General features: G+C 45.1%; 1 protein-coding gene across 13 annotated transcripts in view; it reads left to right on the top strand.

The window, feature by feature from the left end:
* The window catches only part of ZNF236 (zinc finger protein 236), a 192,479-nt gene that overhangs the window by 124,592 nt on the left and 54,068 nt on the right, over window positions 1-13,819 (top strand). For all 13 annotated transcript variants that reach the window (XM_050941761.1, XM_050941762.1, XM_050941767.1 and 10 more), the window contains 2 exons: window positions 7,651-7,894; window positions 9,865-10,044. In XM_050941761.1, coding sequence (XP_050797718.1) covers window positions 7,651-7,894; window positions 9,865-10,044 — 424 coding nt within the window. The remainder of the gene's footprint in view (window positions 1-7,650; window positions 7,895-9,864; window positions 10,045-13,819) is intronic.

Here is a 13,819-nt window from a genome sequence, read left to right as displayed (position 1 = left end):
GCGTCGGAGGCAGGTCTCGGTCCCAATCCTGGCACCGCGTCGGAGGCAGGTCCCGATCCCGGCACCGGTATGATTCCCGGTACCGGTCCCCGGCACCGAGAAGATCTTCGGCGTCGGGACCAAGGGAACCCTACCAGCCGCGTTTGGCCCCTCCATGGCCTTCCAGGCAGCCGTCTGTCTCGTCGCAGACAGACAGTATGTATGCGCTAGACGCAGACAGACCCGCGGCCCTCTTTCAGGACCCTCCTCCGCAGGATCAGGGACCGCAGCAGTGGGGTTTCTGGACACCCTGGGCGTACCACCAATCCCAGGGCCCTCAACAAATTCCTCCTCCAGCCTGCGACGGCTGAGTGCAGAGTGCCAGAGGCTTCACTGTTTCGCCCCCCTCCCTCTCCGGTGGGGGAAGACAGGTCCAACCAGCAGGACCCTGAGCTCCCTCCGGAGTCAGAGGCGCGGGTTCAGACAGAGCCTCCCATGGACACTCTTTTGCCAGGGGCCTCCTCATCATCCTCTCCCGATGAGGCAGTGGCGGGCACATCATCGTCCAGCCCTCCCCCACTCGACCTCAGGGCGCACCAGGACCTCCTCAGGCGCGTAGCACAGAACTTAAACTTGCAAGCTGAGGAGGTCTCCGAAATCGAAGATCCTGTGGTGAGCATCTTCTCAGCAGATGCTCCCACCAGGGTCGCCCTGCCTTTTATCAGGACTATCCAGGCCAATGCCAATACCATCTGGCAGTCGCCGGCCTCCATCCCTCCTGCTGCACGCGGCGTGGAGCGTAAGTACATGGCTCCCTCCAGAGGTTACGAGTACCTCCATATACACCCGACACCGTGCTCCCTCGTTGTGCAGTCGGTGAACGAGAGGGAGCGTCATGGGCAAGAGGCCCCAGCACCCAAGTCCAAGGAGGCGAGGCGTATGGACCTGCTAGGCCGCAAGGTCTACTCAGTGGGCGCCCTCCAACTGAGGGTCTCCAACCAGCAAGCCCTCCTTAGCCGCTACGCCTATAACTCCTGGGTGGCAGCGGATAAGTTTAAGGAGCTGTTGCCACAGGATGCGTGTCAAGAATTTGCGGCAATTCTTGACGAAGGCAAGAATGTCGCAAGAACTTCGTTGCAGGCATCCTTGGACGCAGCAGACTCGGCCGCTCGAACTCTGGCTTCAGGGGTCACAATGCGCCGCATCTCCTGGCTTCAGGTTTCTGGCCTTCCGCCGGAGCTCCAATATACCATCCAGGACCTCCCGTTCAAAGGTCAGGGCCTGTTTTCAGAGAAGACGGACCCCAGGCTGAAAAGCCTAAAGGACAATCGGGTCATCATGCGCTCCCTAGGGATGCACACGCCCGGGACACAGCGCAGACCTTTCCGGCCGCAACAACAGCAGCAGTGCCGGCCGTATCCCCAGTACTGCCAGCGGCACTACCTCAATAGGCGCCGTGGCAGAAATGGCAGGTGCAGACAGTCGGGCAACCGGGGGGGTCAGAACCAGGGCTCCTCCAAAGCCCCACCTGGGCCCAAAACTTCGTTTTGAAGGTGCGCCCGAGGACGCTGTACCAGTTTCCCCTGCGGATCCTTCCCCCCCGTTTTCTAACCGCCTTTCGTTTTTTCTCCAGGCGTGGACCCGAATAACATCCGACCGTTGGGTCTTACGCACTGTGCAAACGGGATACCGTCTGCAATTTACTTCTCACCCTCCCTCCTGCCCCCCACCCTAGTCCCTCTTCAGGGACCCCTCTCGCGAGTAATTCCTCCGTCAGGAGGTGCAGATGCTCCTCGACAAAGGAGCCATAGAGGCGTTCCGGAGAACGAGAAGGGCAAGGGGTTTTATTCCCGTTACTTTCTGATCCCCAAGGCCAAAGGAGGCCTCAGACCTATCCTCGACCTGCGGGAACTCAACAAACATATGGTGAAGTTGAAATTCCGCATGGTATCCCTGGGGACCATTATCCCATCTCTGGATCCTGGAGACTGGTACGCCGCCCTCGACATGCAGGACGCTTATTTTCATATCACCATTTTGCCGCAACACAGACGTTTCCTTCGGTTCGTGGTCGACCGCCGTCATTACCAATTTGCGGTCCTCCCGTTTGGCCTCTCCACGGCCCCGAGGATATTCACAAAATGCATGGCAGTTGTCGTCGCACATCTTCGGTGCAGTCACATTCACGTGTTCCCTTACCTCGACGACTGGCTGATTCGAGGCACATCAGAGCTGCAGGTCCGCAACCACGTCCACAGGATCAGCGGACTCTTTGCTACCTTGGGCCTCATTATCAACATGGACAAGTCCACTCTGCTCCCCACGCAGAGGATAGAGTTCATCGAGGCCGTTTTGGACTCCACCTTGGCCAGGGCCCTTCTGCCGTTGCCCAGGTTCCAGTCACTGTCGGCCATCATTCGGCGCCTACAGGCGGCCCCCCTGACCTCTATAAGGACATGCCTAACCCTCTTAGGCCACATGGTGGCCTGCACATTTGTGACAGGTTATGCGCGGCTCCGCATGAGGCCTCTTCAGTCTTGGCTCATCGCGCAGTACCGGCCGGCCAGACATTCGCTGGACGCGGTTATCACCATCCCCCAGGAGGTATTGGATTCCCTCCGGTGGTGGCTAGACCAGTCTGTCGTGTGTGCGGGGCTCCCGTTTCATCCGCCCCAACCCTCGGTATCCCTAACAACGGATGCCTCAGACCTGGGCTGGGGGGCCCACCTCGGAACCCTGAGGACACAGGGCCTATGTCCCCTCCACATCAACGTGCGGGAGTTGAGAGTGGTCCGTCTTGCTTGCCAAGCGTTCTCCCATTAGCTTCGAGGTCGCTGTGTCACGGTATTCACCGACAACACCACGACCATGTACTATGTCAACAAGCAGGGCGGCACGAGATCCTCTCCCCTATGTCAGGAGGCGTTGCGGCTCTGGGACTTTTGTATAGCCCACTCCATTCACCTCATGGCTTCCTTCCTCCCCGGAGTACGGAACACGCTGGCGGACCGTCTGAGCAGATCCTTCCTTTCACACGAGTGGTCCCTTCGCCCGGACGTCGCCCTCTCACTCTTCCAGAGGTGGGGTTGTCCCCGGGTGGACCTCTTCCCGTCCAAGGGGAACAGGAAATGCCAGACGTTCTGCTCCTTTCAGGGCCGGGAGCCCGGGTCGGTAGCGGGTGCCTTCCTTATCCCGTGGACGGCCCACCTGTTCTATGCGTTCCCTCCGTTCCCGCTGGTCCACAAGGTCCTTCTGAAGGTGCGCAAGGACAGGGCCCGCGTGATTATGATAGCTCCAGCGTGGCCTAGGCAACATTGGTACCCCATGTTGCTGGACCTGTCCATAGCCGACCCAGTCCCCCTGCCCCTTCACCTGGACCTGATCACCCAGGACCACGGCAGGCTCTGTCACCTGGACCTCCAGTCCCTGCACCTCACGGCGTGGCTCCTGCGTGGCTGACCAGGTCAGAACTACGGTGCTCTACCCCGGTACGTCAAGTACTCCTGGGCAGCAGGAAGCCTTCCACTAGAGCGACGTACTCGGCCAAGTGGAAGCATTTCTCCTGTTGGTGCACGGATAGGGGTTTCCTCCCTGTAGAGGTTTCTATCGCCAATATTCTAGACTACATCTGGTCCCTCAAGCAGCAGGGCCTGGCGTTATCGTCCCTTCGGGTTCACCTGGCGGCTATCTCCACCTTTCATCCGGGAGGAGATGGCCGTTCGGTTTTCTCTCACCCTACAGTGATTAGATTCCTGAAGGGACTAGAGCGTCTCTATCCCCAGGTCCGACCCCCTGCCCCTATCTGGGATCTCAACCTGGTTCTGACTCGGCTCATGGGCCCTCCTTTTGAGCCGTTAGCGACTTGCTCCCTTCTCTATCTCTCCTGGAAGACTGCCTTTCTAGTGGCCATCACCTCAGCCAGACGGGTGTCAGAACTCCGGGCCCTCATGGTAGATCCCCCATATACGGTCTTCCATAAAGACAAGGTGCGTGCAGCTGAGGCCGCACCCTGCCTTTTTCCCCAAGGTGGTCTCAGCCTTTCACGTCAACCAGGAGATCTTCCTCCCTGTCTTTTTCCCAAAGCCTCATTCGTCACGCAGGGAGCAACAACTCCACTCGCTTGATGTCCGTCGGGCACTTGCGTTTTATGTGGAGAGGACCAAACCGTTCCGCAAATCCCCCCAGCTCTTCGTGGCAGTAGCGGACTGAATCAAGGGGCTTCCCATTTCCTCACAGAGGATATCCTCGTGGGTAACGTCCTGTATCAGGACCTGTTATGACTTGGCTCACATCCCTATGGGCCGTGTGACTGCGCACTCTACCAGGGCGCAAGCATCATCACTGGCTTTCCTCACCCGCATGCCCATCCAGGAGATCTGTAGGGCGGCGACCTGGTCCTCCGTCCACACCTTCGCTTCCCATTACGCCCTGGTCCAGCAGTCCAGAGATGATGCGGCCTTCGGCTCTGTAGTGCTCCATGCCGCGACTTCTCACTCCGACCCCACCGCCTAGGTAAAGCTTGAGATTCACCTAACTGGAATGGATATGAGCAATCACTCGAAGAAGAAAATACGGTTACTCACCTTTGTAACTGTTGTTCTTCGAGATGTGTTGCTCATATTCATTCCACACCCGCCCTCCTTCCCCACTGTCGGAGTAGCCGGCAAGAAGGAACTGAGGAGCGGGTGGGCCGGCAGGGGTATATATCAAGCGCCATGGCGGCGCCACTCTAGAGGGCGACCTGCTGGCCCACTGGAGTTGCTAGGGTAAAAAGTTTCCAACGAACGTGCACGCGCGGCGCGCACACCTAACTGGAATGGATATGAGCAACACATCTCGAAGAACAACAGTTACAAAGGTGAGTAACCGTCTTTTTTCCAAAGCACTCTAGTTCAAATTTTCCTCCTGTTTACAGTCTTTCACAGAGTGTCTCTCCCACTTAATGCAGGAAAACTGCATTATATCAGCAGCAGAGCCAACTTTAGGGAGATTCCCGGGAATCGGGCCGTGCGCTGAAGTGCTGCTGAAAACAGCAGCAACCGATTGAGCTGCTGCCGATCTGCCGCCGTCTTTGGCAGCAGTATGGCAGCAACTCTTTCGAATCAGGCCCTGCACGTCCTAAAGCCGGCCCTGATCAGCGCCCTCCATCTCTAGATTTGTTGTTTAATTTTTTGACAACAAAGTTGTGAACATAATCCAGCAGAAATGTTTGCTTAAAAAAAGGCAGAGAAAGTTCTTGGCTTCAACCATGTTTCAGTGCTTACTTTGAACGCTCTGTGGGGAAAAATGGACTTGGTGTAGTTTTATTGGTTTTAAACATACAAGAACTCCCATATGTAAATCTGAATTACATATACTTAAATACAGTGTGTATATAAATAAACTAGGGCTGTCAATTAATCACAGTTAACTCGTGTGATTAACCCAAAAAAATAATCGCGCTAGTAAACAATAGAATACCAATTGAAATTTATTAAATATTTTGGATGTTTTTCTACATTTTCAAATATATTTATTTCAATTACAACACAGAATATAAAGTGTACAGTGCTCACTTTATATTATTTTTTATTACAAATATTTCCGCTGTAAAAATAATAAAAGAAATAGTATTTTTCAGTTCACCTCAGACAAGTACTGTAGTGCAATCTCTTTATCATGAAAGTTTAACTTACAAATGTAGCTTTTTTTGTTACATAACTGCATTCAAAAACAAAACAATGTAAAACTTTAGAACCTACAATTCCACTCAGTCATACTTCTTGTTCAACCAATCGCTAAGACAAATAAGTTTGTTTATATTTAAGGGAGTTACTGCTGCCTGCTTCTTATTTACATTGTCACCTGAAACTGAGAACGGACATTCTCATGGCACTTTTGTAGCCAGTGTTGCAAGGTATTTATGTGCCAGATATGCTAAACATTTGTTTGCCTCTTTATGTTTGGCCACTATTCCAGAGGACATGCTTCCATGCTGATGATGCTCATTAAGAATAATGCATTAATTAAATTTATGACTGAACTCCTTGGGTGAGAATTGTATGTCTCCTCTTCTGTTGTACTCACATTCTACCATATATTACATGTTATAGCAGTCTCAGATGACACACCACATGTTGGTTTTAAGAACACTTTCACAGCAGATTTGACAAAACGCAAAGAAGGTACATCAATGTGAGTTTTGTAAAAATATCTAGAGCACTCAAGTGCCATCCAAAATGTGAGAGGGACGAGGTGTTGAGCATGCTTTCAGATGTCTTAAAAGAGCAATACTCAGATGCAGAAACTACAGAACCCAGAAAAAGAAAATCAGTTGTCTTCTGGTGGTATCTGGCTCAGATGATGAAAATGAACATTGTCGGTCCACTCTGCTTTGGATCGTTATCGAGCAGAACCCATAGTCAACATGGACGCATGTCCTCTGGAATGGTTGTTGAACCATGAAGGGACGTAAGAATCCTTAGCGCACCTGGCGCATAAATATCTTGTGACACTCGCTACAACAGTGCCATGTGAACCCCTGTTCTCACTTTCAGGCGACATTATAAACAAGATGCAGGCAGCATTATCTTCTGCAAATTGTAACCAAACTTGTTTGTCTGAGCGAATGGCTGAAGTAGGACTGAGTGAACTTGTAGGCTCTAAAGTTTTACATTGTTTTATTTTTGAATGCAGCTTTTTTTAAACATAATTCTACATTTGTAGGTTAAACTTTCGTGATGAAGAGATTGCACTACAGCACTTGTTTTAGTGAATTGAAAAATACTATTTCTTTTTTTACAGTACAAATATTTGTAATAAATATAAAGTGAGCACGGTACATTTTGTAGTCTGTGGTGTAATTGAAAGCAATATATTTGAAAATGTAGAAAACATCCAAAAGTATTTAAATAAATGGTATTATATTATTGTTTAACAGCACAATTAATCACTGTTAATCTTTTTAATCACATGATTGAGATTAATCTTTTTAGTCGCTTGACAGCCCTAAAATAAATAAATATATATATATAAATAAAAAAGTAAATTTTGAAAGTTACCAATTTATAAAGCTTGAGGGTGGATGTACATAATGTAATAAAACACAAAAGTAAGTATATAACTCTAGCAAGGATGGAAAAATGAGTTATTCCTACTGTCAGTCCACCCTTTTCCTCTATTCCCTTTCACCTTCTCTGTCAAAGGACTGAGGAAAGTGACCTGAAGGCAATACAGAGGAAATACCGAGTTCCAACAAGAACAACATCCTGCAACTAGTCCCCTCATGTTTTAATCTAATGATTGTTACAGTTGCTCAAACTTGCTGATCTCAATTGCTGTGGCAGACCTGGAAAAAGAGGCATTCTCTTAGCCAGGGCCCAAACCATTTATGACTTCAGTAGTTCATAGGCAGCTCTTTGAATTGCATTAAAAACAACTAGGAAGCCAAGGTAATTGCTGAGGAACTGGTGTTAGATTTTTTTTTAATCCTATTTCATTGCTTAACAAGTCGTCAGCTGCATTCTGCACCAGATTTCATAAGTGACCTGTAAGTATGGCAAGGTCCAGATCAAAAGGAAAGGTTAATGTCTAAAAAGGCAGAGGGAATTAAAGGCATTTTAAGACTGTCACCTGGAATTCTGGTTTTATATTAACTTTTACTTATCCATATCTGACTCTCTTGGTTTTCAGATTGATCCCAGTATTTTACAGCAGACACTACAGCAGAGTAACTTACTTGCCCAGCATCTAACTGGGGATCCCAGTATGGCTCCACAGAGCAACTCCCTCCAGACAGCAGACAGCGCGGTGCCAGCTAATATGGTTATCCAGCCCATATCAGGCTTGTCTTTACAGCCAACTGGTACATCTTCAGCTAATATGACGATAGGACCACTGTCTGAGCAAGACTCTGTGTTATCAACTAACAATAATGGTAAGAAGTGTTAATAGCCCCTTTTCTCTTGCCTTTTATTTTTTTTTGGCCTTAATTCTTAAATCATTTTATGGATAGAAATCTTTTGTATTGGTTAACTTGCTCGTCACCCTCTGGACTTCATTAAATAAATTAAATTTATATTGATATTAAATGCATTGCTGCTTTAAGTTTGATGATAAAATACACAACTCCATAAAGAGAGTTCTGTTTGTACAACATAAACATCTGGGGTCTGATTTTTAAAAATTTACTTGTATTTTCCAGGCACACTTTGAACTCTAATTTTGTGATTGTATTTGCAAACTAGTTACTTAAATGTTAACAATAGTTTCATCACCAATACTAGTTTGAGAAACATAGAGGCTGCATAGCTAAGCACATAACCGAGGAAATCCCAGAATTAGGGTTACAGGTGGAGCTGGCTGAAAAATGAAATTTCTGTCCCGTAGAAAATGAGATTTCAAAATTTGTTTCCATTCTGAATTGAGTTGAACAGTCGAAATATCAGAATTTTTCATGAAATGAAATATGCTGAAACATTTCATTTTGATGTTATCAAAACATTTAGTTTCAATAAGGTAAAAACTTTCAAACTTTGTTTTGATTTGTTGCATTTTAATGTGTAATAACATAAAAGTTGAAACAAAATGTTTTGACCTGATCAAAACTTGCCATTTGAACTTTATTTCATCCAAGTTTTCACAAAATTAATATCTTCCCACAAAACATTTCAATTTTATTTTTGATGGAAATCTTTTCTGTTTGAAAATTTTCAACCAGCTTTAGTTACAACTTAACTGATTGACTGTGTGTTTTGAAGTCTACATGATCACATACTTTTCCCCATGTAATACACATTTTTTCTATAATTTTAGAACTGCATGTTTAGCCTCAATAATTAAACTGATAAGAACAGATTTAAAAATTGTATTAAAGCTAATGTTATAATTATACAGTATACAGGTTGAGAAAAGATTGTCTGTACATCTGGGTATAGTGCTTGGATTATCCACAAATACAAAGTTTGTTTAAAAACTCATAAGATACTTATAATACATAATCTGCAATAACCCAAATTTAGATAAATGTAATGATAGTTTAGATATTAGAATCCGAATATTTGGAAACATCACTCATGAAACTCTATACAGAGGGTTAGTTGTAGAAAGCAAATAAAGGAATGAGTGTAGATTGTCCCTCAGTAACTGTATTATCCTATATGAACTAAAAGCATAGAATGAAAACAGCCAAAGTAACCTTTTAGCTATGTGCGGTGTAACCTCATTTAATTTGGAATGTTGGTTAGTAGTTGTTAAGTACTGTTTATACTCAAAGTGTAGTTCTTGAAGGTTCATGAAAAATTTTGGAAAAATAAGTCTGATTTTCCCCAGTATATTCAAAGTCATGTCTTTGTGAGGGTGGTTTTCCTGTCAAACTACAGCTTTGTACCTCCAGTTGCTTTGATACAGCTGTTGAGATTAGTGTGGGTGGCTTTTCACTTTTTTTTCATTCTCAAAAAAAGCCCAGCTGTTTTGTTTTATTTTTGAAAATTCATGCAATCTCTTAGCAAAGAACAGCCTAGAAAACATTGGTGAAAGCTTTTGAAATTGGAAAAATTAAAAATGGGATTTAGAATAGAGGTACTAAAACTATAGCTGTCGTTAGCTGTCCAGCTACAATAAAATAAGCTTGGCATTGTATCTTGCAGAGTTGTATTTTTATATAATTATAGATGTTTACTGTAACTTGCAGCGCAAAGACTGGTTACCAAAAAGATCTAAAAGTTTGGGAAAGTAAAGATTGGTTATCAACAACGTCTTATTCAAAACACAACTTTGAACAGCTTAGTATTGTTGTAAAGACCAAGATTTCATTGGTTGTTTAAAAAAATATTTGTAAAGATCTGTATTAATTATACAAAAAAAAGTACTGTAATGTATTTTTCCCGCTCCCAACTTATATTTTAGGTGCACAGGATCTCTCTCAAGTGATAAACTCACAGGGTATGGTGTCCACTTCGAATGGTCAGCATGAGATAACATTGACCATAAATAACTCAAGTTTGAGTCAAGTTCTAGCTCATGCTGCTGGTTCCACCACTACAAACTCATCAGGAAGCCCTCAAGAAATTACCCTCACCATATCTGGTTAGTATTTTTATCCCTGGTCAATCATTCTTAGTTCCCATCCAAAATGCTAGCTATACAATAACATTTTCTCGATAATTTTATTAAAGGGTGAAATCATTTGTTTCCACTGCCTGCAAGTTTAGCCTAAGGCTATATCTACGCTATAGACCTCTGCTGGCTTAGCTATGTTGTCAGGGATGTGAAGAATGTGATCTCTGACTGACATAGCTATGCTGGAGAAAGTCCCTAGCATAGTTGCAGCTGATGAATCTTGTTTTGTTTGTGTGGGCTGGTTTTACTATACTTACACCTAGTACGGCTTTGCTGGTATAGCTGTGTGTATGCTAGAAGTGCTTTGCTGGGATAATATACTGTACACCGTTACTTGTAAAGCACTCCTAGTGCAGACATGGCTTTAGTTTGAAGTATTTTAGATTCTCTAAGGCTAAAGATAGCTTTCACAAATCTTTTTTTTTTAAATGTTGAATGGCATTGCTTTGATGATAGTCATATTAAACTCTGTTCCCTTCTTTATTATATTACTATAGATATTTTGCTTTTTCAGTCTCTGGGTATGTCTGCATTTCAAGCTGGAGGAAAAAAAATATTCTTCTACTGGCCTGGAAATACGTATCTCAAACCAACAAGCCTTGCTGCCTAGATAAGATTTCTTCCTCTAGGACAATATTCTTAAGTTTGTGGACAAGTTACCAGAGGCCAGTATTGGAAGAAGGTAACCTGGTGGCTAAGACCTCACTACTGCTGCTGCTTTGGATGTTCCAGACTCTGCAGCCCAGAGCCAGAGCATCTGTAATAACAATGTATTGGTGTTTGTGCTTCAATCATCGGGTCTTCCACAGGAGATCCAAGAGACTATTCAGAATCATCTTTTTGAGGCACCAACCATCGTCTTCACAGTCTCAAGGACTCCATGGTTATGTTTGAAACCTTTGGGGATTTATACTCCACTCCCTAAAGAGAAGCAATTCCACCGTCAGTCATTCCAGTGCTTCACATCCTTTATGGTTATGCAGCCTGTCTAGGATGAAAGGGAAAAGTCATCAGAGCAGATGCCACCATCCTCATTTTTTTGTCTTCAATAAGCTCTTCTAGACAGCCTGGAAATGCCAAGCAATCTGTTTGACTGCCTTGTTGAGGACAGCTTCTAAGTTTGCCTGACACCAGTTCCTATCCCTGTTTTTTCCAACAGGTTATCCTAGCTTGTACCCATATTACCAGAGATCAGTAGGTCCTAAGTAGTGTGGAGTTAGGCTACATCATCCAGTTTTCTTTCTATACCCCCCCCTGCCCCCCAGTCCCTCTTCAGGGATTACTCTCATGAGGAGGTCCACCCATTGGGAGGTCTAGTCTCTCCTGTTGGGAGCTATAGAAGAGGTCCCTTCTCTCCACAGAAGGAAAGAGTTTTATTCATGCTGCATTCTAATTCCAGAGTCAAAAGGAGGTTGTAGACCCATATTAGAACTGCCAAGAGCTGAACAAAATGTATAAAGAAAACAAAATTTGGCATGGTGACCCTAGCATCCATTATTCCCTTCCTGGGGACTAGTACACCGCCCTTGAGTTGACAGACAAATTTCCATGTGGCTATCCATCAAAGCCACAGGAGATTTGTAAGATTTATGGTAAATGACTCCCATTATCAGATTACAGTCCTGCCTTTTGACCTGTTTGTGGCCTGAGAGTATTTACAAAATACATGGGGATGGTGGTTGCATTCCTAAGGAAAACAGGAGTACAAGTATTTTCATATGTTGATGAGAGATTGGTGAGACGTCTCTCCAAGAGGCAGGTAGAATTCCATGTGTCCAAGATCCAGTCCATCTTTAGAGTTGTGGGACTGCTTATCAATGAAGACAAGTCAATCTTTCTCCTGTTCAGAGAATATTGTTTATAGGAGTAGTCTTGGATTTTACTGTAGCCAGAGCTTTCCTCCCGCAAACCAGATTCCAGATGATGTTAGTCATTGTATTGGACCTGAAGGTCCATCTAGTCACAACTGTAAGGAACTGCCTCAGACTACTGTATCACATGGCCTCATGTACATATGTGGTTCAGCATGCCAAAATTTATTTTAAAGAAGTTGCATCGGTGGGTGATTTCAATGTACTCTCCAACTTACCACTAGATATGCTGGTTCGAATGACCATAGGAATTGTAGCCACTACGAATTGATGGATGGGTCCAACAAATGTATATATTGGAGTTCTGTTCATGTCCGCACAACCATATTGACTCTGGTTACAGACACTTCTCTTGGTTGGGAGCCCACCTCACGAATCTACAAACTTAAAGTCTTTGATCTCACTAAGATTTAGCTGTCCACAAAAACATGAGAGTTGAGTCATTCATCTTGCCTGTCAGGCTTTTCTCTCCCACATCAAGAAAAACTCTTCTTGTCCTGATGGACAACACAGCAGCAACGTTGTATGTGAACTGACAGGAAGGGGCCAGATCAGATCATCAAGAGATGATACAACTTTAGAGTTTTGTATCACCAACATGATTCACCTCAGTGTCCCATGTTGGTGTTCAGTACAGTCTGGCAGACACCTTGAGCAAATTTTCCACAGAGATTATGAGTAGTCTCTCTGTCCGGATCTAGTAAGACTGATTTTTCAAACCTGGGGTGTTCCTCGCATACTCTTGTTTGCAACTCATCACAACAGGAAATTACATCTTTTTTTTTGGTTCTAGAGTAGATCACATTCAAGAGTCTCTGATAGAAGCTTTCCTATTACTCTGGAAAGACAAGCTAATGTATGCTTGCCCTCTGGTTTTACTCCCTACCAGAGTGTTGCTTAGAATCAAGCAGGATCATGCTTGTGAGATCCTCATAGCACTGGTGTAGCCTTGCCAGCATTGGTTCGCCAGTCTGTTGAGCCTCTCAACTAGGGCTCCTTTTACACTTTTTCCAGAACCAGACCAAATCGCACAGGGCTGTGGTCACTCACTTCATCCCAACCCAGATGCTCTTCATCTTGTGGCCTGGATGCTTCATGATTAACATCTCAGGAGTTCTGTTCAAAGGATGTACAAAACATCCTCCTGAATAGCAGAAAGCCTCTGCTCTGTACAATTACCTATTTAAGTTCTCCTTAAGTTCCTTGTAGTCACAACAGAAAGGAGGTTCACCAGACTGGGCTTCTGTATAGCTTGGTCTGGACTATTTCACCTGAAACAGCAAATCTGTTTCACCTGAAACAGCATTAGATCTATTAGCATTCACCTAGCAGCTGTCTTCACTTTCCACCCTCCAGTTGCTTGTCACTTGGTTTTCTCCAATCCAATGTCACTCAAATTCTTAAAGGGACTGGACTGGTTATATCCCCAAGCAGAGGATCCTGTCTCTCTTGGGACTGAAATCTGGTGTTAACAAAGTGGATGAGTCTGCTTTTTGAACTGCTGCTTACCTGTTTGTTACTTCTGTTAGTGAAAGTAGCTTTTTGATGGCAGTTAACTCTCTGAGAAGGGTGCTAGAGTTACAAGTCTCGGTAGCTGGTCCACCTTATACAGTATTTTACAAGGGCAATCTATACTTAGCCCACATCTGAAAATTCTGACTAAATTAGTCTCTCACTTCTAATTAATCAAGCAATATACTAACCAAATTTCTTTCCTAAACCCTATTCTCATAAGAGCGAGGAGTGACTGCATACCCCATGAGGGCGTTAGCTTTGTACTTGAACAGGACTAGACCATTTAGGTCGTCATCACAAGTGTTTGTGGCATTCAAAGACAGGATGAAGGTTCTTCTAGTCTCAACTCAGAGAAT

Source organism: Gopherus flavomarginatus, chromosome 2, assembly GCF_025201925.1.
Source record: "Gopherus flavomarginatus isolate rGopFla2 chromosome 2, rGopFla2.mat.asm, whole genome shotgun sequence".
NCBI classification, from domain to species: domain Eukaryota; kingdom Metazoa; phylum Chordata; order Testudines; family Testudinidae; genus Gopherus; species Gopherus flavomarginatus.
This window is presented reverse-complemented; position numbering and strand designations above follow the sequence as displayed.